Source organism: Tetrao urogallus (genome assembly GCF_951394365.1).
Source record: "Tetrao urogallus genome assembly, chromosome: 5".
Classification (NCBI taxonomy): Eukaryota; Metazoa; Chordata; class Aves; order Galliformes; family Phasianidae; genus Tetrao; species Tetrao urogallus.
Window position 1 is genome coordinate 61,285,365 of NC_136818.1, and position 24,270 is coordinate 61,309,634.

Here is a 24,270-nt window from a genome sequence, read left to right on the forward strand (position 1 = left end):
TTTACATAGGATTAAATAATCCACAGGCAAAAAACAAAAACAACAACAAAAAAAAACACAACAGAAAAACCACCCCAAACATTTCATTTTAACTCAAAACATCTTTCCATTCTTCCCACCTCCCTCCCCCCACAAAAACCAGGACTTATTTCACTTCAGCTTGAACCAATCTTTGCGTCCAGTTTTTTGCCACACTGACAAACCCACATCCAGCTCCACTAGCAGAAAAGCCTCAGACAGGGAAATGTATAAGAAGGGTTGGGCTATGCAACTCTCACTAGTGCTACAGCTGGGCTGATGTTGGCAGAACTGGGCTCTATCTGCGCTGCCTCCATTGCCGAGCCCGCTGCCGGAGCCGCCGCAGGGACAGGCTGATGGGCTGCTTCCCAAATTTCCTCATGATTTCCTTGATCCTTGCCAGGTTGGTTTTGGAGATGGTGAAGTCGCAGCGGGTAGCTCCCATGTCGTAGCCCACCTCGCAGTTCTTGGTGGCGGTGGTGTAGCCTTCTGCTTTCACACTGACCATGTATTCCCCTGGGTTGAGAAGGCGCCAGTAGTCTCCATCAGCTCCTGTACAGAAAAGGGATGCTTTTAGACAGGGTTTTTTTCTCCTGCAGTGCATACTGGTACCCAACGTGGGCTGGCAAGCAGCACGGGCTGGTATCCAACATGAGCTGGAGGTTGCTTTTCAAATGACACGAGTAGAGATGAGACGCTGGACTGGCAATTCTGCATCCATCCTTCTCAACCATCCAGACCTTGCAGATAACAACCAAACTCATGGTGCACTTGAGGCCATCACAGAAACCCAGCAGTCCTTTAATACAGAGGAATTTTAGGGTAATCTAGCTATGCAAGCTCCCCAGCCCAAGAGGCAAAGGGAGTGGGATGCACTCCTTGCTGTGTGTTCCCTAAAAATCTCTCATCTGGAGCTCCAATAGGAAACCTCACAGCTGGAAGAGATCATCACTGGATGGGGCTCTAAGCAACCTGATTTGGCTATAGATATCTCTGATCATTGCAGGGAAGTTGGACCAGATGGCTTTTAAAGGTCCTTTCCAATTCTAACCATTCTGTGCCACCCTATGTGGTGAACCACTGCTCAAAAAATAGTGGGAAAACATGTTCCTTATTCTGAATACGTGTTCATGCCTTAAGAAGGAATGTTCCTGATTCAAATATACAACATGGGCATGTGGCATTGGACCTGGCTGTGTGCAGATGTAACTAGCTGGGCTTGTACATGAAAATGCAAACAAAGCTTCCATGTGCAAGACAATAGAAAGGAAAAATCCATCTGAACTTTTATTCCCTATTCAGCCTCCTGTAAACTTAAATACAAAGTAATCCTACTTCCCCTCAGATGTTCCACTAGATAGTAAAATACACGCAGGGCTGAAGGAAATGTCACCAGCAAAACCAAGCCAGAAGAATCAAATGCATTTCCAGAAAGGACCACCTTAAGATGAACATAAAGAATGCTTTCATGTGAATGCATGAGGAGGAAAAGCAAAAAGGGGTTAAAATAGCACATGGTAGAGACACTATTCCCCAGGGGAAATTGAGTGAAGTGTTACTGATGTGAATGCAGACTCGCCAGCACATGGGTAAGTTGACAGCCTCGTGGTAGGAGGATGGTTATGAGGCTGCCCCATGGCACATGTGCCTCTCCTTCTCCTGCCATCCCCACAGAGCATGGCACCAACATTTTCAAAACAATGGGGAGGAAAAAAAAAAGACAATAGATATTTCAATCAAGCATGCAATTCTATATATAAATAGAAGCACAGCATCTCTTATACAAAGAAGGTTTTTTGGTTGTTCTTGTTTTTAGCTCTAATGACAGCTGACAGCCTTACTACCACTTGCCTTGGGTTGCTTGCAATGCAGTGTTGCAAAAGCTAAAGATCATTTGGGTAAAAATATGATATTTGGGAAAAGATCAGATTTGCTGGCCTTGGTTTAAAAAAATATGATTTTAATTTAGGGCATGGTAAAAAACTGCAAATAGCAAGCCTTAGCAAAACAGAAATATGAACTACACTGTGGTACTGCAGCCTCTGACTGCAATCGTGAAACTGTGTGCAAGCACAGTTAGTTCTTGTTAGTTCTTAGTTCTCAGCACCTTGCTCAGGTTTTTGTTTCAGCCTCTGTGACCTGCTGTGAGGTGACAGCCAAGGTCCAGATTTCCTATTTCTTAGACCTCAGGAACAGAGCGACCTCACTCTCAGAATGGGCTCTCTGAGGAGCTCCTTGTTTAGTTATTCTCCCCTGCTGTTGGATCTGTTGGCATCCTAACCGAAAGGCAAAACTGAAAGCTGTCCATGTTGCTTCAATTTCTCCCTAAGAGCCTACTTTGAGCTGTAGAAACCCCTCAACTCTGGCAATTCCTGTGCTCCCACTGTGGCTCCCCATGGGCTCAGCTTGCAGCCATGCTGTGTTATGCCCCTCAAGGGAAAAGGGAATCAGGAAGGGGATTGGGTTACCACTGATGTGTCCACCACCACATCCCTGGGGATGCTGCATCCCCACCCCAAGTCTGACCCACATTTCTCTAACACATTTGATAAGCAGTTTTATCACAGCCACACACCAGGAAAACATCTACCCATTGACACACCACTGGGAAATCATTTCAACACCAAATATCAAGCTGTGAGCAGGATGTATTTAACTCCTTGATAGGATCGTGGTGTTGATGGGTCTATGGTTGAACTAGATACTCTTAGTGGTCTTTTCTAACCTGAATGATTCAGTTATTCTCTGATACTATGATGGCCCCTGTTTTAAAATGAAGTCATTAAGATAAATGCAACAAATTTTATTAAATACCCTATATAAATTATCCTAATACTCTGTTACCTGCAAAAATGTCCCCAGAAAAGCAAGTGATAGTGCTGTACGCCCAATGCATATAATAACTGAAATCTAACTTCTCCACTGAAAGGCAGCCAGCAAGGAGGAAAAAATAGAAATATGCCTAGCTGAGACTAATGATATTAAATACTAACTAGATGCTATTTCAAAATCTTTGAATTTGGTTACATAATGTATGCTGAAAGCACATCAAGTTTACCAAATTATTCATAATTTTTTTCTCTGAACATTGTGTGAAATTAAATTAATTACGCTTAATTGCAAAAAAATCACACAGAAATACACAAGTCTTTGAGCTCTGGTACAGGCTCCAGTACAAAATGCTTCACTGGAAGAGATCTGTATATATCTTGGTTGAGACTTGCTTTGAGATTTCCAAAGTGTGCAAAAATGCAGAAAACTATTTACCCTTCACTAAATATTCCAGGTTCAGTCATATATTAATTGTTTACTGCGTGCAGCTGGTAGTAAACAAAATGCAATCCTTTCCAAAGGACTGGGCAGCCTGGTCAGGTGCTCGGCAACCCTGCACATAGCAGGGGGTTGAAACTAGATGATCATTGTGGTCCTTTTTAACCCCGGCCATTCTATGATTCTATGATACTCAGAAAGCTGCCACCTAAGTCTGATTTGAAACACAGTGGCCATGGTAAATCAGATGCATTTAGCAAACTACTTTCCCTCTGTGGTGGAAATTCCACTGATCTCTGCCAGTGGGAGTGACAGGATGTGGTTCAGAGACGTTGTTAGTGGACACGGTGATGATCAGTTGGACTTGATCTTCGTGGTCTTTTTCAACAAGAATGATTCTACGGTACTAAGACAACCCAGAAAACTGACTGCATTTGGAGCATCAGGGAATAAGGGCAGCCAGTGCATTCCTTCACCCAATTGATGAACTCCTCTCCAAAGGTTATCTCATAGAAAATAGTCCACGTCTAACCATAACACCATATAGAATCATAGAATGATTGTAAATCAAATATAATCACAGTTAATCAATAATTGCATCTGCATCAAGAGAAAATGGCATAATCTTCCATAAAGCTCTTACTCTCAAAATCAATAATTCCAAATAGCCTATTAATATTACCAGCTCAGTGCCGCCAGTCTCCTTTTCCCATAAGACATATTGTACTCCCAAAAGAAAATAAAAAAGTGCTTCCTGTGCACATTTGGCAAGAGATTTTCTCAAAAAAATAAATAAATAAATAAATAAATCAATGATGTTAGAAGGCCTTTGCAGGCAATTCTGCCTGCTCTACAAGGTATTCTACCACGTAGATGCACCAAAGGAACAGCAGGCACCTTACAGCCTAGGTTGCTTGAAACAAAAAGTCACATGAATGAAGGTGATGGCCATAACTCTCCTCCCATATGGACTATGTTTATATCAAGACAATTCAGAGGTTCAAATGGATATATATTTTTTTCATTTTAAAAGGTATAGAAGGAAGGAGAATGCCAACAGTCTACCTTCTTTCTCTAATGTTGTATGTGGCACGTTAGCTTTTTGTCTCCAACAACATATACAATGTTATCTGCCTAACAGAAAACAAAGTCCTGTAGCTCCAATCTAAAAAGTGATTCCCAAACACAGTATCAACTTCATTTCTCATTAAAAATATAAGTAAAAATAATAAAGCAATTACTTTTGCTTGCACTGAGATGGCCTTAAGGCACAAAAACTCAGCAGTAATGCAAGCAGCTGTGAGCTTTCAAGTGGTAAAAGCTGGGCTCTGGGACCTTGTGCACTTCTCCCCATGCCACCAGGACTCACTTCCATATGCTTGTCTTTAAACAGTTGATTTTTCTTTCATGTGAGAATCCAGCATACAGAGAGCTGGAGCCTGTTGCACTTGCTTGGTCTAACCAGAGAAATACATTAATTCTATTAGCAGAAGAATGCAACTTACAGTTTGTGACCCTCCTCCAAGACAGAGAAGACCAAGTGATTACTTTCGTTCCTGCTATCATCTCCCACTTGTCCAATTGTGAAATATTTAAGGAAGAGTCATTACTGCCTAATTAAGAATCTGTTATTCAACGTTCTGTTTTACAACAGGGACACAGTAACACCGAAATAAAATTATTTATAAACTAAGTTAGATATTCCAAGATTTATTACCGTCCCCAACAAAAGAATAAGGAGGTGGAACTCTCTTATCTTCGTCGTATGCCACAGCCTGGATTCAGCCAACACATCAAAGTATGCCATCTTGCACCTCAGCAGCCAGCCCTTGCCATCACCTCTTGCTTACCCATCTCCTCTCCACGCCCCTCTCCTAGCGTCAGAGCTCAGAAGTGCCCCAGCCACTGGGAGCAATCACACAGGACCTCCACAAACACAACAGCTGGTGGACACCAGCCAGCCCCTGACCTGCCAACAACAGTTTTCAGGTATTACTATTAATCCTGTAGTCACTAGTGTCTATTTAAGGCAATGCTTTATTTAGTGCCATGTTTACTTGCCAGGCCATTTAATAGGCCTGGATTTTACTCTGAGCACAAATAGCTACATCAGGGTGTAGATCAAACAAGGCTAACAGACATTTGTGCATTTTTTACTTTTAGCTATACATACTGAAAGTTAATTCTCAGGCTGACATTCACCCATACGAAGCACTGTTTTGGCCGAGCTCCATCAAAATCTCTTTCCCAAAGCTGTGATGCTTTGCAGAAGACTGCAGTGTGTGAAACCCCTTCCCTACAGCAGCTGTTCCTCCTCTGGACACAGCTCAGTCTCACGTCTCCAACACATTCCCATCACTTAACAGCCAGAGGAACACTGTATGACAAACTGCTACGACAGCCTTGTTTGTCAGTGCTGCAGTTACTCCGGGTTGAAATTTGCATTAGCTTTTCATGAGAAAAGGAGGAATAAAAATTATTTTAACATAGCTTGACTCAAGCAATTGATAAGGGGCAGATGGAAGGTTATTTGCTTAATACTATCATCATTTATTACCTGTGCGAATGTCATGGTTAACACCTTCTACTGAAATAATGGCATTTGGGATCCCCCTTCCATGTATGTCTTTCACTATGCCCTTGATGCCCCGATGGACCTGTTGAGAGAACAAGCAAAAAAATAAACATTACTTAGCAAGGAGGGGCGCTGCCATTAGAAAGATGGAGCAAATCACAAATTCCACATGTGAGCTAAGCGTACCTATTCTGGGGTTCATACAATGTGAATTCAGCTTACAAATACTGGCAGGATCCCAGCAACACTGAATACGAGAGACAGATTTGACACGCAGAGAAAGAAGCAGAGAAGGAAGCCAACAAGTGGGTCAGGAGTTATGATGCTCTTGAATACCTGCTCCATGAAAACGATGAGGGACTCTCGGTTGTTCTCCCACTCCTCAGGCAACTCGCTCTCGTGGGGATACTTGTCACAGCCCACGTAGATGGACAGCTCAAAGCAGTTGGTGTGCAGATAGCTGAAGTCATTTATGCCTGTCAATGGGGAGTAAAAAAATATAGTGGAGAAAAATACAATAGAACGTAATAAAATGGAAACAATGAGATTTTAAACATATATCTAGTGTATATATATATATATATATATATATATATATACATATATAAGCTTGTAATGAGTGAAAGAATCCATTCTGTGTTTCCTCTTATGGCTTTGCAAAGGAATACAATCTGCATCATCTCTCTGTGATATGGACTTCCATTAGAAATCTGTCCTGACCAAAACCCAGGAACATCAGCCTGTGAGGAGCTGCAGCTTGTCTGCATTACAGAAAGTGCTGTGACCTTTACAAAGGTCTCGACTGCTATGGAAGACTGTATTTAGATTCAGATCTCAACTATTTCCATTTTTCAGCTTTCTCTTCCAACTCCTGCAGCTATTTTCCTTTGGAAAATTCCATTTATTCGCTCTTCACAACCACACATAACATGGCACGGTCTATGAGCATTAGAGAAAGGAGTGATAGGAGCTTCCTTCATTACTATCCACTTGCTTTTACAATAAAAGAATATGTAAGCAAATGTTTATTCACGATCACTAAGAGTTATACTTCACAAAGGCAAAGATTGGCAAAGATAAAGAAATGCACTCACTTCTAATGGAAAAGAGTTACAAACTAAAAAAACCTGTAGTCCTGTCCAATTACCACAGAGCAGTAGTCAAATATTTAATGAGACCTCAGAGCCTCCTGGGTGCAGAGTTGGAGGGTTATGTAAGGCAGATGTTATGCTCTTCACATTTCTTGGTGGGGAAAGCCTGAATATCAGACAGTGGCATATGCTGCACTGCACAAATGCGCTTCCCTTCCATCTGAGAAACAGCCACAATTATTTTTCCCTCACATATTCTATCACATCCTGATTAATCTATTGTGAAATGTTTTGCAATACATAGCAATTGCTCAGTTTTAGTATGTGTATTTTAGAAAATGGCTTAACGTTGCCAAGAGCAACTCTGTGTATTAACAGGCAATTCCAGCCTTGAAAACACTAGAAATAAAATAAAATTCATCTGTTCTTTGCCTTTGAGCAGCACACCCAGTGCATAAATGTTATATGTAAATCTGCCTAAAGAACTTGCATTCATTGCAGTCCAGAATGCATGCAGAAACTGTTATACATTGAACTAAAGGGTAAATAACAGAAAGTTGAGTGACCAATGTATCTATACTTGTGTCAGCGTGGGAATACAGAGGGAATGGAATGGAAAAAGTATGAGAGAAAATTGCTTTCAATTCTGAAATCATATTTGGAGAACACAGGGTGCTATTGGTTACTGTCAGCTGTAGAATATGTCTGTGTGCATATGTGCATGTCTTTATGTGTGTACACATATCTACACCACAAAATTCATTCCATTTCTCGATGAAGAGATGAGGTCTAAAACCATGCCACAGGTTGAATGGAAACCACATCATCCAAGGTTAGGCCCAGGCTCTGGGATGTAAAGAACAAAGGCAAAAGCAATATTTCAAGCATTTCTCTCAAAGACAGTATTGGAAGTCTTATTATTATGGAATAAAGCAGGATATGTAATATAATGAGAAACATCATAAAGCAATAAAATAGATCAGATGAACAAAATCCAATATATAATCATTTCTAAGAAATCAAGACATTATTCACATTGCACACTGTTACTTAATGTAACTTAATACCAATATCTGTCAGGCCAGTGCCATCTTTTCTCTGTTGATTCATAATTGTGTTTCTGTGTTTCACTTAGGAAAATTAAGCTCATAAATTATATAATTAAGCAGTCAAGTTAGCAAGTTCTGTATTTTTAAAAGAATTTGGAGAAATGCATACAAACCTATCATTAGACACTGGCCTTCCAACCTGAGCAGTTCAATCGTCTTCTTCCCCCTCCCTGAAACTCACCCACCACTTTTTAACCTCCTGAAAAAATATTTGAAAAGTTAATTCTTGGCTCTGGCTTTCAAAGGCTGGCCAATGTTAATCATATATGGGCCAATGTAAAAAAAAAGTCCAAAGCTGAGAAACGTTTACGCAGTGAAACTACCTGCAAGTTACAAACAAGAGCCAGTTCCAATAAAAACGTGGTCTGCACAGATGCTTTCCTGCATCTGTTTGCCATTAGGGCTGCAGTGGCTCCTGTTATCATTCAGGCACGCTGCTTCCTTCTTAATTCTGTAGAAAGTGCTGTCTAACTGATGCACCTGGTTTTGAGTAGAGCTGTGATGATTCTGCAGAGCGCCTCATCAGTCTGCTCGAGTGTGCACCCGTAGATAACTGCAGCTATTGCTGATAATAATGTGTCTTTAATTGGGCTTCCCTAGAAAGTGATGCTCTGACTGCACTACAGGACACAGCTTCCCCTTTGTGCTCAGTGACAGTGACACAGGCTGGGGCACACTGTGAGTGATGTGCTCTGTAATTTATTCTGGCAGCAAAAATGCCTGCAAGCCTATTCATATTTTAAGCGTGAGCACATCCAGGTCTCTTAAAAAGAAGATGGCAGCAGGCAAGCAGGTCTGTTCAACACAGCTGAGGATCCCCTGATATACAGGAGATTTGGTCTGGGTTGTTGCTCTGCCAGCAAACCATCTTGAATGTAGAGAATCTATACATTAACACATTGCACTTCTGGAAACCCTGGTAGTAAACAGAATGGCCATTGGGTATTAGTGACAAAGCAGCCCCTGTCAATCTGCTACTACCTGATGACACGCAATGAATGGATTTCCAGATGAGGAAATATTGCTCTCAGAGCACACTTTACCACCTTTACCTCCACAGTGCATACTAGGCACTGATGTCATTATCATGTTTAACAGCGTAATGGCACAATAAATGGGAATTTAGGAGGAAATTCTGTACTCAGAGGATGGCAAGGACCTGGCACTGCTGCCCAGAGAAGAATGGATGCCCATCTCTGGAGGTGCTCACATCCACGGATGGGCCTTGGGCAGCCTGTGCTAGGGGGGGACACCCAGCCCACGGCAGGAGGTTGCAACGAGGTGACCTTTGAAGTCCCTTCCAACCCAAGCTGTTCTGTGACTCTGCTAATCTCCTCAGGCACCTACTTCCAGCCACTGTGTGCCACGAGGCGCCATTAACTGTGCCGTCCTCCTTCTGGAAGTCCTCTGTGTGACACGCTCTCCTCCTCGCGTCTGTCATCAGCCGGTGCGTGGAGGCGTAGGAGTAGGCGAGCCAGCGAAAGACGTGGTCATCTGGTGTGGGTGTGTAGTCCTGTGTTTTCCACAGGGACCTCACCATGTCGTAGGGGTACGCCACCACCAGCTCTCCTCCCTGCAGATTGCCCCCCAGCACAAAAGGAATTTTTTCCATCCATGCAATGATTGCTCGCGTCTCCACCGCCACCTAGGAAAGAAGGAAACAGCTTTGTTGTGGCCTGTTTGATCTGGAAATCTTCTGGGGGCAAACTGGAAGATGCTTCACACAGAGTGAGTAGTCAGCACAAGAGATGCGGCCAAGAAGAAAACATTTTTATGACAGTGCCTGCTAGACACATTTTGGAGGCCACTGACAACCCATAAAAGCTAACACAAACCTTAACATTTTTGTTTTATCCTGTAGGAGTGATCTAGAACCACCAAGTTGTCAGATCATAACGCTGTGCCCAGTGGCATCAACTAGAATGAGTTTGGGAAATAAGGGATTTTAAGCAGGGGAATATTTCTAAAGCCCACAGAACTGCTGCAGTTAGGTGCCTTCCCTGCAAACAGGGGAAGCTTGGCCACTATAAATAGTTATTTCAAATGCCATGCAAAAATAAGTTAAGTTTTAACATGGCAAGCATAAGCAACTGTGATGTTATTTCAAGCAACATCAAGAGAAAAAAAAAACACAGGAGAAATCTGCATGGTGCATATCTTGTAAAAGAGCTCATCCATGCTGCAAAGCTGGGGAGCAGCCTTATTCAGAGGTGAGCCCAGCTGTGGGCTTATGCTGTGTTTCTTTTTCTTTACCTGCCTGGGACTCAAATTTAGGTATCAAGTCCTCCAGGCTCGCCCAATAGCCTGGAAAATAGGAAAACATGGCACTCCAGGAAGCTGCTCCCTTTCCAAGGGCAGCTGCTAAAACATGGGACCCAACTGTATCTTTGTGGTGCAATTTTATTTCCACTGACTATCAGGGAAGCCCAGACAGTTGTCTTAGAGCAGGTATGCAGCTGCAAGCTGCATTTTCCACGAAAAATACAAAGCTCAGTCTTTCAACCTGCCCCCAACTTCATCTTCCCATCTCTCCAGAGCCAGTGCTACTTACGGTGGCATTTTCAGATAGGTACCAGTCAGGAATGGGGATGTGATGATTTGGAACTTTCCTTTTGCTCTTCTTCTGATCTTCAGACTCCCAGAGCAAAGAGTTTAAATCGGGGAAATTATTGTTGATGTCAATGCCATCCTGAGTCCATCGACCTAAAGACCAGCCCCCTAATTCTGAGCCCTTAGATTGAAGGGAAAAGAAAAAAAAAAGAAAAAGAAAAAGAAATGATTATTCAGAAAACGATAATCTGTAATCCCCAGCAAAGTAATTGGGGAGGTGTGTGATCCATGCACAGAAATGGAAGGATGAATTAGTTCTATCACAGAAATGAAAACATGGATTTTTTTTTTATTTTTATTTTTTGAGTTGATTGAGGTAAAGCCAAAGACAAAACACCTGGGGCTAGACAAAATGTTCTGGTTTGTTTTCAAGGTTTCTGCAGAAGACTATTTTTCCCTAGGTTACAGTGGAGATGGCATATATCCCTTCTATGGCTGTGAGCACAGCTTTTGTATTCTAGTCTGCTGCTACTGACTGCCCAGGAAGATTTTCCAGTGCACCTGAACAGAGCCCATGAATTTACCCTTCCCATTGTCTGTCTTATTCAAGACTGAAATATCATGATGCCCAACACATTGTGTGCTCTTTAAAGGTGTTAGGTGCTATATTAAATTTCAGCTACAAAAGAACACAGATTTTCATGTGCTTAAGCTTGGTTTCCCATGGCAAAACAGGCTTCACAAATTCTCCATTTTCCATGATGGTGCTCTCACTGATTTACTCCTCAGTACTGTGTGTTGTGAAAGTCTTAGGGCCCCTCCTTTCCACATGCATCCTCATATTAGCCAGTATCACATAAAGACCGATACAAATTTTGCGCCAGGTAAGATGCTTCAATGGCTTATGTTTGCTTTGATGCTTCTGTTTTTATTTTTGATTTTTATTCTTTTAGTTGCTTGCAAAATATCATGTACAAAAAAAAAAAAAAAAAAAAAAAAAAAAAAAAGGACAACATTAATCTAACAGATCTAAATAATTCCTCAACATTACCGCCTTGTATGCCTTGTCATATCCATCTGGGTTGACTGAGGGAAGAAGGTGGATTCTGGTATCCTCGATGAGATGCACAATGCGCGGGTTCCCAGCGAGGTATTCCTGACACATGAACTGCATTAACAAAAGGATCAGCTCACGTCCAAGCACTTCATTCCCATGAGCTCCTGCAATGTACCGAAACTCTGGTTCACCTGGCAATCACATAGGACAGAAATGCAGTCAGAGCAGCAAATGAAGGGTCTACAGATGTCAAGCAGCAGCTTTTCACTTAGTGTGGGTTGGAGAAATGCCTTAACTGAAAAAATAATAAATGAAAACACATAAGAAACCAATAATTACTTTCTGTAGTTACTCTAAAATAACGGGCATATGCATCAGAGCCCTGGTAGCATGCCGTGATCGTATAGTGGTTAGTACTCTGCGTTGTGGCCGCAGCAACCTCGGTTCGAATCCGAGTCACGGCATCACCTTGGTGGTACACACAAGGCTCTGCCTTTTTAGTCAGCCCACCTCAACCCAATGAGGATCAACACGGCCAAGTCCATTGAAGGAATAAGACTTGCAAACCCCAACTAGAACAGATCCAAAAGGGACAACCTCACATGGGCCCACCCTCCCACTTGCCAAGCCCGCAACACACGATCTCAGGCATTGATTGGGAGGGGGGCAAGGACATGAGATGAATTATTCTGGTGTTAGCACCTGGGTAACACCTCCCTTGCTGTGGGGTGAGCACTTAGCAGGGTGTTCACAGGTATGGCAGAGTACATCCACACCAATGCCTGACGACAGCAACACAGGGAGAGCTTTATTCATACCCACAGAGGGATCACAGACTGAATGACTATCTGTCCTGCGGGATGATATTACCGCAGGAAATTGAACCCCTAACGCTCACCGCTGAAAGAATACTGGGAGATTTGACCTGTCTTTGTTTGCAATGCATACACTCCCATATAAAAAAGCAAATTTTCATCCAAAGCTACATAAATTTCAGCACTGAAATCCATTTCCCAGTGCTAAGATTCACTTTTACTTTATTACTGCAAAGAATAAAACTCATTATCATTGAAGAATTTGATCCTACATTCAAAATGCCTTCTGTTTGTGCTCATCCTACTCTTCTCATTTTAGAAACTCAGCATTGAAGTTCCTCCCACATACATTCGAAATCATTGCAGCCATGAATATAATTCCATCAGGGATAATTACTGCAGATAGAATGAGGAGGAAAAAAAAAAACAACAAAAACCAAAGCAAAAAACCAAAGCCCAACACCTTCCAACATAATTAGTTAGATTAAATCCTAACCAACTTCATGTTCTCCTGGGTTGTCGGAAATCTCAACAGCGTACAGTTTTAGTCCTTGGTGGCTTTTTCCAATGTTGTAAATTCTTGTGATGTTTGGGCACATTTTATTCACAGTTTTCATCAACTGCCAAAGAAAAAATGACACAGAGTTAAACTAACAGCATCAACAGCATCATGATTTTATTCCAGATTCGTTGTTTCAGACACTCTTCATTTTCTATCTTATTTCTTAGTTATAAATGCTTTATGCTTAACTTATGAACCAGAGCTCTACTGTCACACAACATCAGTTTTGTTCAGCTGAAACAGCACAGTGTAGGTGAAGTTCTAGATCTTGCTTACATGAGATGTATTTGTGGTATTATCACAGAATTAACTGTGTGATGGGTAGGTTCAAAAGGAATAACAAAGAACAAACAAACAAACAATTGCCTACATAAGTCCTACACTATCAGGAGATAATAGAGCATATGTTCTCAGAACATTACACGATGGATGGAGGGTAATTAGGCTTCTCAACACCTCTTCCTACATGCTCTGTATTGCAATATAAAATCTCATATGAGTAAAATCATTGTTGTAGGCGGTATTGATGTGGCCAAAACAGCAAGACGGGTTGTTATCTGAATTACTCCCATAAACATAACGGGATATACTCTTTCAGCAAATAAATGGTATAACAAATTCCTGTGAATTCCTTTACCAGGCTTCAGCAAGAAAAAAATGGCAATACCAACATCCGTCTGAAAGCATCCATTGTCAAAATCTACTCAGTTAATCATTCCTCCAGATACTGCGTGACATCTAAATGTAATCAATTAGCCTTACTGCTTAATAAAGTGCATAAGAAAGGTCATGCTATGGGCTGTAGTTCTGTTTAAACCAGTGGTGTTTTGCAGATGTCATCCAGATAAGGACATCTGCAGTCTAAATCATCCCTCAAAGAAACAAACAAAACCTATTTTCGCTGCGACATTTCAGGTGAACATTAAGACTCACAAACAAGACTAAAAACATGTGTTCTTACTAAGAAATTCTTGTAAATAGCTTTAAATGACAAAATTTATCTGCCTTGATCTTTTTTTCAGTGGAAGGGATTAAAGAAATAAATAAGGACTTTACTGTAAATTGGAGCCCTAGGGTTTATTAATTAGACAATCTTTGCATAAACAAGAGTGCATGCATTATTGAAGAAGTACTGCAGCATAACAAAACCTCTTTGCTCGCACAGCATTAATATAGAGACAATACTGCATGATAACAAAGCTGATGATTTTTAAAAAAACATTAATTAGTTGTGTCCAATTCCCATGTCACCATTTAGTAAATCAAAGTGGAAACAATTCACATTGAGAAGAACATCATTAAAATTCCTCTCATAAAAGACTTCTATTTATAATCGTACTAAAAGACAGAAGAGATGTTTTGTGTTTTTATTTCTCAAAGGCTTTTCCATCTCATACATTGGCTTTATGCATATGAGAAACAATTTCTTCTGCAAATTTCAACTCAACGCTCCTCTAAAAATGCATTCACATATGCTTCATCAGTGTGTTACCAGGTTTTGTATGTACTTTTTTCCACCACTGCCATCATCATCAATGTGCTGGTATTATGAGGACCCAAATATTCCCATGGAACTTTTTCAAACTTCTGGGCATGTACATCAGGGTATACCATGATTTATTTTTTCAATAGAAGCATATATAGGATGCAGGAGACACTGTTTTACATTTTCTACACAAGATTTAACAAATCACTGCCAAGTTTTTAAGACAGAATGCTTTACATCTGCATGGTCAAGAGCCACTGTGTCTGAAATTGCTCACAGTGAACCAAAAATACCAATGGAAAATGAGCTATGGAAATCTTTCTTACTAGAGCAGCTACTCAACTCTGAAATAGGGAGACGAGCCTGTCCTTGCAGAGTGTTCACAAAATCCTTCTGCAGTGCAGCAGCTTTCCCAATGTACCTGGCACCAGATATCCAGAGCATCAATTTAGGAAAGCATGTTAAAGTTCATTCCTGGTGAGAAAAATGCCTAGAACGAATTTGAAAGCATTTTACAAACAATGGAAATATTTGTATTGGCCTCAGCAAACTCCCAACCATCTGTTTTATTTCAGGCCTGTGAGGATTTCCAAGTTAAACGAAGAACCTTTCCTGAATCAGGTCCTACGCGGCACTCTCCACTGAGGTCCCTCTGATGGCAGTGTGGGTAAGGTACGTGGATAAGTGTTTATATATAAATACAACGCTGGAAACCAACATATTTCATATTTGCTTTTCTCATGCCCATTTCCTCCAAACGGCACAATAGGTCACCTGGAATGTCACAGTGTTTTCTTTGCGCTTGTACAAACTGTCAGAGACAATTGATGATAATAGTCCATCAGGGCTTTATTAACAACCAGCAGGGCTGTAAAACATTTCCAGAGTTGTGCTCACCAGCAGTTCTTATTTGACAGTTCCTGTTTGTTTGTCAGTACCAATTATTTATCTTGTTAGCGCCCTGGAAAAACTGCATGCAGGCTTTGAAGAAGCCCTTCAGAGCTGGTGTCTGAAGGTCCAGTTCTTCAGTTTGGCAGGAAAGGTGTGTTAAATGTAGGTCTGAGTGCTGCCTAAACCTGGAGGAGGCAAAAAGGCTCTCCCCTTAATGCCGTTCAGGTTAGGGCTTTAAGAAAATCGTTTGGGTATCTGAGTCCTACAACAGACCAGGTATAGATATCTCTGTGTTCTCTGTTCTGCTTCATGTCAAAACAGAACTTGCCTCCTTCTTAAGTGGAGAGATGGAGGCCGTCAGTCTGGCCTTGTATGCAGCACGGGATGTTGGCTGGGAATTACACTAGTTTTCTAGATTTCATTGGCTCACCCTTAGATAAAAAGGTAACGCATGCAGCTCAAATTCAGAACGTTCCACACTATCATTCCACCACTTCCATGAACAAAGCTGGCCGTGAAGACCATCACAAGACCTGAAGGTTGACTGCAATCTGACTTGTCCCAGAGGAGAGAATTATGCACAGTTAAACAGACTTAAAAATTAATACTCCTATTTTCTAAGCAAAGTATGATTCTGGTCAGACATTTCAGTTTGTAACAAAGACAAGGTTGAAGCTTTGGGCCATATTCAGATTCACCTCCTTCTGAAGCTTGAAGATAACTATGTTAGAATAGCTAGCTCTAACATGGAAAGAAATGTCAGACACTTTGGCAGGATTTTCTCCTACATCCCATTTAATCAGATGTTCCATCTTATGAGAAGGGATGGTTTTCCATCCTTTTGTATGATTCACCTAGGTTACACAAGCAACACGTGTACTCAAGCGTCCATCTCAAATTATTTCCAGAAATACCCGTCAGCCATTTTCAAAGCTTGCTTTACAGTATAAATGCATCATGTATTTCTGGACTATAAGATGATCCCTGCTTCTGAGTGTGACTTACAGTGAGTGTCCCTATGGATGGAAGGAAGAGTCAAGCACTTTTCCCAAAGAAACATTTCATGTTATAAATTTCAACTTCCTAAATAGAGAGTTCTATTAAAATAATCAGACACTGAAAAATCCCTCCCTCCTACAAATGCTTGACATATTGCAATGTAATGTAATGCTTCCAAAACACGGCCCAGGGAAACACCCTCCTCCTCCTTCAGTGTTTATGATAAATAACTCCAAAGATCAGTGCTTTTATGAGATGATTGGCAGTGCTAACAAAAGTGATAACAACACTCTGTATTACAAAAAAAAAAAAAAAAAAAAAAGATGTTAACTGTAGAAATTGACAGTTATTGTTCTATTTTATACTCAGGAAAGGAAACATCAAGTTCTGTGGCTGTCACCAAAGAGCAGTTTGGGGGATATAAAACTTAACACATCCCAGCTCACAGTCTTCTGCCTACCAGCAGCAGAACCCAATTAGAATGCAGTCAGTTCTGAACACACAAACTGTTTTGACGTGCAGGAACACAAATCATGGGAGAACACACAGACAGGTCGCAACTGAGCAGTCTCAACCACAGCTGCAAATTTTCTGCTTGTATTAAAACTGGAAAAGCATCCAATTTTAAAACTGATTTTTTATTTTTTATTTTTTATTTTACCAAAGACTTTTCTAAATTGATCAACCTGTCTCTCTGCAATCAGAATCTAAAGTACCCTTTACTTCATTGATCTTGGCAGTAATAGTGCCAATGGAGTTTCTACTTGTCCAATCTTTGTGCTTAGAGATATAGGCCATGAAATCTCTGCTGAAATAAGCCCTGTGACTCAGTACACAATTGCTCAATAAAAATGAACAGTGATTCATGCAGTACAAATATACTGAAAATTCAGCAAATGATTCACACACTTCAAGTCCAAATATATTATCTTTATATCCTAAAAGAAAGGAGGCAGAAACATAGAAACATCTCCTTGATGCAATCCACACCTATGTCTGCACTGATTCAAAACAAGATTAAAAAACAACAAAAACTAAACCAAGATTGACTGTTTGAAGCAATAGGAACAAAATTAACAAGGCTAGGAGTTTTAGAACTATAACTAACTGGATTTCTTTTTGCTTGTTAAGACAACAAAACAATTTCAACAGTTTCTGGTGAGATTTTCAGTACTCTACAGAATCTGATGCTCTATAGCTCACTGTAATTATGCCAAACCACTGCAAGATAGAAGAATTCTAATGGCCAAATCAGGGTCAAATTTGTAAGGAGAAACTTGTGTAATGTTTACCAGCTAAATACACATGGAAGCAAAATGATGCATTGTTAGGTGTAAATATTCCCTTGTAGTGCAGTGACTCTTGCTTAAGACGACTTACAAATTTAGGTACTGAGATTTTAATAGATTGCAACTTTTAATAATGGAATAAAAGAGATAAAAATTGAATAGATTGCAGGCACATTTAATAACATTTCAGTAGGAAGAAATCCTACTCTGTATGAGCTCTGGAAGAACTACACACATCCACCTCCTCTTCCAGAAGGTCACAGACCCTGCTTACCTGCCTCATCTCTTTGTAGTTATGATGCTTAAAGTCGAGATTATCGGTAGTTGTCATTTCATTTCTTCTGTGGTAATAATTATTTGGGTCTGAGAAAAGAAACAGAACAATTTTCATGTATTTATTAGCCATTTAGAAATAGAAAGATTCTTAACTGTAATGAAGGCATGGAATGTGGGAACCTGACTTCCACGCTCCTACGCGGGTTTTCAAAAACAAAACTGAAAAGGAAGAACGAGTTTGAAATATTCCCTGTTACAGCAGAAACCAACAGGTATTGATTTGAACAAAAGCAAGGAGGCAGCAGGCATCTGCTCACTGGGCAGCTACACTGCTGAACTCCAACAGAAACGCAAAAGGGCATCCTCAGGCCACAGGGGAGTGCAAAGGACACGGGCAGACGATGAGTCAGATGCGAGATAAAAGGGCGGAAAAGAATATCTCACATCAGAGGAAAAAGCCCCAGTAAATGTTTTATGTCTACTTAATTAGTTTGCTCTCGCAAGGAATGGTGAGTTGTTTTTAACTTTGCGTGGTATTCTCAGAGTATTTGCGCTGCCTACAGAAAGGAACCACTGAACATACTAAACATCCCTAATTGTTTCCCCCATCATTTGTTATGGATGTCTTAGGCCTTTTTTAAAAAAGAAACTTCAAATAATCACGCTTTTTTCTATAGGGGTATAATTTGTAATTCATGCGTTTCGTACTATCCAAGGTGAATATGTGGTTTGAATAAAAAAACCTTTCTCCTCCTTGACTTTCCAGGTGACTGTTCTAGCCATTCACCTGGAAAAAAACAACAACAACAACCAGCCAAGACTGTTAGGGCTTAGCTTTAGATTCTATGATACACAAACTCCTAATCTAATCTATCATGATTTATTTTAGGAATAAACAAAGCTTTTTGGATAACAGAGACATTCGTTAATGTGCTCTCTCTAGAACATCTTATTCTTCATGTAATTGTCAAACTGAGAAATAATTTCTCTTCCCACAAAACCATCCTGAATTGGTTTAAAATTTTTAGGGGGAGAACCAAATATTAAAATCTGAATATCATTCTATCTTGTTGCTACACAGTGAAAAGACAACTCTCTACAGAAAAAAAAAACCAACAACCAGTACCACTAAACAGCCATGATTTTTTGAAAGGGAAAAAGATAACTATTGGTAGGAGAAACACTTGTTGTCATTTCTTGCAATAACTAATGCTTTTTGATACTATGGAAAACTACCTAGGAATACCTTAAAGCTTCACATTTCTGATATTAATATATCTAAATTCTCATATTTCCTCCCCCCATAACATTCTTAATGTATTTATATTTGGTTCTGGGGTTGGGGTTTTTTTTGGATCATTTAAGTTATTTATGAAATGAAACGTGCAAGCTTTATTAGGTTTTACTGTAAAATCACTCATGTATTCTACCACATATTTAATTTTCATTTAAGTGTTTCTCTTCCCCTTTCATTCACTTCCACAAATACTTCTGTATTGTCTATTGAATGGGATGTAAAAAGGCAAAAAACATCTTGTTCCACCCAAATCTGGTTGCTCAATACACATGGACCTGTGTTTAGCAAGCCCAACTGGAAAATTATTTCATTCGGAGCTTAACCAGGTGAGGAAACAAGATTCCTTTGCCCATAAAAGTTCTGAAGAGTCAAGAGGGTGACATTTCAGACAGCACACCTGCATTTTCAGTTTTTTTTTTTCCCAATCAACTGCAGGTCATCCAGGTCCACCCACAGCAGCAGTGCTGCAGAAACCCTGCAGACAACTCCGGGATGCCAAACTCTTCAAGGTCAGCCCATGCTAATTCACAGAGGTTACTTGTCAATGTATCGATGGCAAAGAAATAGAAATTGTAAAAGCACTTCTTGTAGAAAGATGCAACGTGCTTAATGCCTCAAGGAATATCTTTAACATCGTAAAAATATCTACGTTGTAAAAATTAATATAAAAATAAGCATAAAAAAACAAAACAGCCGGGATGTTGAAGGCATTCTCTACCACCACAAGCCAAAGTACACAGCAGCTGATTTTTTCCTGATACTTTAATCCCATTCCTTTCAAAGTCTGGCACTTTTTCCATACATCAAACATTAATGTCATGGGAATGACTATGAATACTGCAGAGCTGGTGGAAAGTCAAAGAACTGAAAAACACATACAGTGAGAACGATGGCATCTCTAGACCTTCTCAGAAAACTTGCACTGTTTGACAGCTCCCCAGAGAGTTAACACATATTTTGCCAGGTTCTACTCCAAGTCGGCTGGGATCATTGGATTTCTGCCTCAGCAGGAATACAGATCAGAAACTTAAGGACTGAAATGTAGAAATGCATAAAATACCCTGCACAGTTGTCTAGGACCACCTTGGCAAAATTATTTTCTTCCATGAAACGGAGTGAAAGATATTCAAACCAGAGAATAATTTGAATTGAAATGTGCTCATTTATTCACAACATCGTCTCAGACAGCCTCTCTTTCTTCCAAGGGGGAAAAATACTGCAAACGTGTGGCACTTCCATTTAAACTGAGGAATATATCAGCATTTTCTTGCACTAATCTATCTTTACGTTACCATGAGAGAATTAAATAAGATTTCAGGTAAAGATAGCTCGTTACTTTCACACTGTATTTCTCCAAAAAGATAGGCAAATGGCTAGGAAGTCTTTCCTATCTCCACTTCTATCAAAGGAGATCAGCTTGAAAATAGCCCACTAGTCCATCATGACAGCTCTGGGGATTGCCCATAAATTAAACCTAGCACCAGAGAAGATCCATTGCTGAGTAGTTTGATACGTAGATTGGATTTTCTATTGTACTCTTCTACTACACGTGGATTATTTTCTACATATGTTGAGGTATAGTCAAATACCTCACAACTAATTCCAATTCAACAGACCGAATGAGATATGCAAGAGAAAAGACCTCTGGTAGTTTCCTCTTAAAAGTTTTCTATCATCATTTGATCTTCCTAATGAGTTCCTACAATTCTATTCTAATAATAAATGGAGAACTCTAATGGAAATCATAATAACAATGAGCAATGGCAATACTTCTCTAGAATGGTAAAATTCTACAGATAAAATATGAACAAAAGCCTTTTAAAGATGGCCACTGCATTCTTTGAAGACGTCACATCTGTTGAGAGGAGTATGGTGATAAATAATGCATTGGCCTTTCCCAGGAGCAGTATTGAAATCGGTCTCATTTTTATTCAGTATTTGCCCAAGAGAACTTCCAAAAAAAGTTTTAAATTGTAGAAGATTAAGTTTTAGCTTTGTAACGATACAAACAGAACCTGAGGACAGGCTGTCATTTTAAGCAAAAATTTACTCTCAAAAGTAATGCACTGAATTCAGCGCAGCTCCATGCACGATCACCAATAATCAAAGCTAACTGTTGAGTTTCATACAAAGTGAGCACTTAACCAGGTAGCTTGACAAAAAGAGGCAAGCAGTGAAAATAGGACCGAATGATGCATCTACTGCAGTACTCCATTATAGGGGAATTAAAGTTCATCTTTTATCTTGAGTTGAAAGCGATGGCATAATCATGATATCAATGATAGTTCTTCTATGTAAGAATTATTAAAAATTAAATTTTATCACAAATTTATTCAATTTAAAAGATTGCCTATTGCCTTGAATACTCGACAGTATAAATAAATGCATGAAGAGCTAGGCTAATTTTCTCTCTCTTCTCTCTGGCTACTTTTGATCATACACATTTTCTTTTTGATTTTTTTTTTCCTTAAGTTTGAAAAAGAACAGGCAAGAAAAGTACATCCATCCCTCTGAGGCAATTACAAAAGATTGTGCGTGTCAGTCTACATCTATGTAAACACTGACATTTCTGGAGATCGGGGAGAGAATTGCGGGCGGGTGCATTTGTCCTCTATTTTCACCAGCAAGAAATGGCAGCTCCGATCCCCTGGCACAGGTAGGATTTGATGGCACCTTTTCCCAGCAGTTAAGTGTTTTTCCATTGGTGAAACGGTAAATGTCTTCTGTTGGTTGAAAGGCAGTACATTGTTGACATTGTTGGATGGCACAGCCGTTTCTGAAGAGCTACAGTCATAATCTAGAAAAGGCTGTTTGTCAAAACTAGCCTGCAGTACAGCAAAGACGCATCATGAATAATATATAATCATTGTGCTGATAAAAGTGACAAGTATCTTAGTAATACTGTTGATCTAATCAGTAATATCTCTGTACAAGTCTTCTATTAACCACAAGCAGTGATTTCTCACTTTTTGTCCATGCTTGGGTCATACACTGCAGATTTAATTAGCAGGTCCTACTACAGGACCTCACTGGCTCTAGCTGTTTTTGCGGCCTCCTGCCAGTGCTAACAAGCTTTTCTAGAATATTAATATCTCATCCAGGTTTCTTTTTTCATCTGGTATTTCTTCTCCTTTAAGCCTAGATGATGGAAAGCTGATACATAGCACCGGCTGAATGCCAACCACTTAATGCATTCAGGGATTAATAAAGACATAAAACCTACTATTACAAGTTAAAATGACATGAAATGAGGCACTGTTATGAAAAACCTGCAGAACCATCTTCCTTCCTTACAAACCACCTCTTCATCTTGGATTGCATCCCTACACCCTATCTACCTGTGCACTGACACTGGCTTAGGAGGACACAGTGCATGGGAGCTCTGAAATCTGTCCAAGCTGCTCCTCTTGACAATTTGATATCTTGTACATCTACCTGCAGGGTGCAAATGACAAGTGTACCAGTTACTCAAGGAAACCGAGTATGGCAAAACTACTTCTATGGTTCATTGGCTTCTGAAAGGATAAGGTTGGGTGAACCGACACAGTCCTACTCACTGTTTTTTATGAATTTGTTTTTTCCCAGTTTTACATGGGAATCCTCTTTCAGAAAAGAAAGCTTGATTTCTGGTTGCACAGTCAATGCAGCGTAGCAGAGCAGCATGATCAACGAGGCTGAACCAGCTGGCTATTTAACTGGAACCAAATCAAGTTAAGTCTATAAAGGGTGAGGACATTCATTTACAGGGAACTGCAAAAAATAAGCCATATCCTGCTGGTCAAAAACATGCATGGAAAGGCCTCCGCAACCTAGGGAATATTTTCTTTTGAGTGTCTTGCTTGCAATGAATAAAGTGAGCTAGAAGAAAGAGATGTCAGTCCTCTCTGAGTTAAAAAGATGGGCCAGCAGCTTATCAAAACTCATTAGTTCCTGCAGTCCAATTACATTTTGAATAAACCCACCCCATTCAATTGTTGCCCAATGAATGCATATAGCATTTTCTTTCAAGAATAAACAGAACTGGTCACTGCAGACAATTAACTCAATAAAGAACTGTCAGGAGGAAGCCCCAGTGCTGTTTCTGTGCTAATCCAAGTTCTTCAGCAAGCTGTAACAGTACTCATTTCAACAGCAGACAAAGTGCAGATAGATTCTGGAAGCTGTAACAAACGTTAACACTTGAAAGCAGAATTTGGCCCTATATGGGTGTATACCCAGTAAGGATATAAGTGTAAAACTGCTGCAACTTAAAACAAACCAAGCTCACAAAAACACGTCTTTCAAAATATCTGCATTTTTGCTCTTTCCTCTGTCCTTAGAGAGGATTACTCTCTAAGTTGCTTTCTAAAATAGTACTGAAACACCTGAAGGACAAAAAAATCAAGCTACCTCTGCTTGGCATTTGAACACTCTACATCAACAGTGGAACGGGAGGCAGCAAGTCTCTGAACAGCAGCAGGTACAGTTAAAGCAGTAATGATAAGCTCTGGAAAGGCAGTTCTCTTTGTGGTTCTAGTATTTCTGAAAATGCTATTCATACCCCCCTGGAAAAAAAAAAAAAAAAAAAAAAGAGAGAGAGAACAATTCCCCAGGGTGCCAGGATTTAAGAGCAAAGAAAAAAAAATAGCAGATGAAAGATCTGGAGCAAGCAGAATGGCAACTTAGAGAAGGTTTGGACATAGAGTTCTTCAGACATGCTGAAGTTAATCCACCGTGAGACTATTTACGACATGGCTATCAGAAATATGGGTCTGTCACATAGAAGGCCCCTTTTCTAAGGTTTCACACGCTAATTATACTCTACACTTGTGTTATAAAAGAAACATCAAATGCTCAACATTTCAGCACCCAGTTTCTAGTCTCAACCAAGGATTAAGACCATTTACCATCAGTCAGAGCATTTGCCTTCAAATTAATTCAAAGGAGTCCTATAGCCTGTGCAATAAAGTTAAAAAAAGAATAATAATAATAATAAAAAAATCAGA

The 24,270-nt window shown here is 40.1% G+C and overlaps 1 protein-coding gene across 1 annotated transcript in view; it reads right to left on the reverse strand.

The window, feature by feature from the left end:
* Positions 1-316: 316 nt before the first annotated feature.
* The window catches only part of CPXM2 (carboxypeptidase X, M14 family member 2), a gene marked incomplete at both ends in the record, with an annotated part of 63,539 nt that continues 39,585 nt past the window's right edge, over positions 317-24,270 (reverse strand). The window contains 8 exon segments of the mRNA XM_079536353.1: positions 317-570; positions 5,846-5,945; positions 6,200-6,339; positions 9,411-9,708; positions 10,615-10,794; positions 11,665-11,861; positions 12,982-13,105; positions 17,987-18,075. Coding sequence (XP_079392479.1) covers positions 317-570; positions 5,846-5,945; positions 6,200-6,339; positions 9,411-9,708; positions 10,615-10,794; positions 11,665-11,861; positions 12,982-13,105; positions 17,987-18,075 — 1,382 coding nt within the window.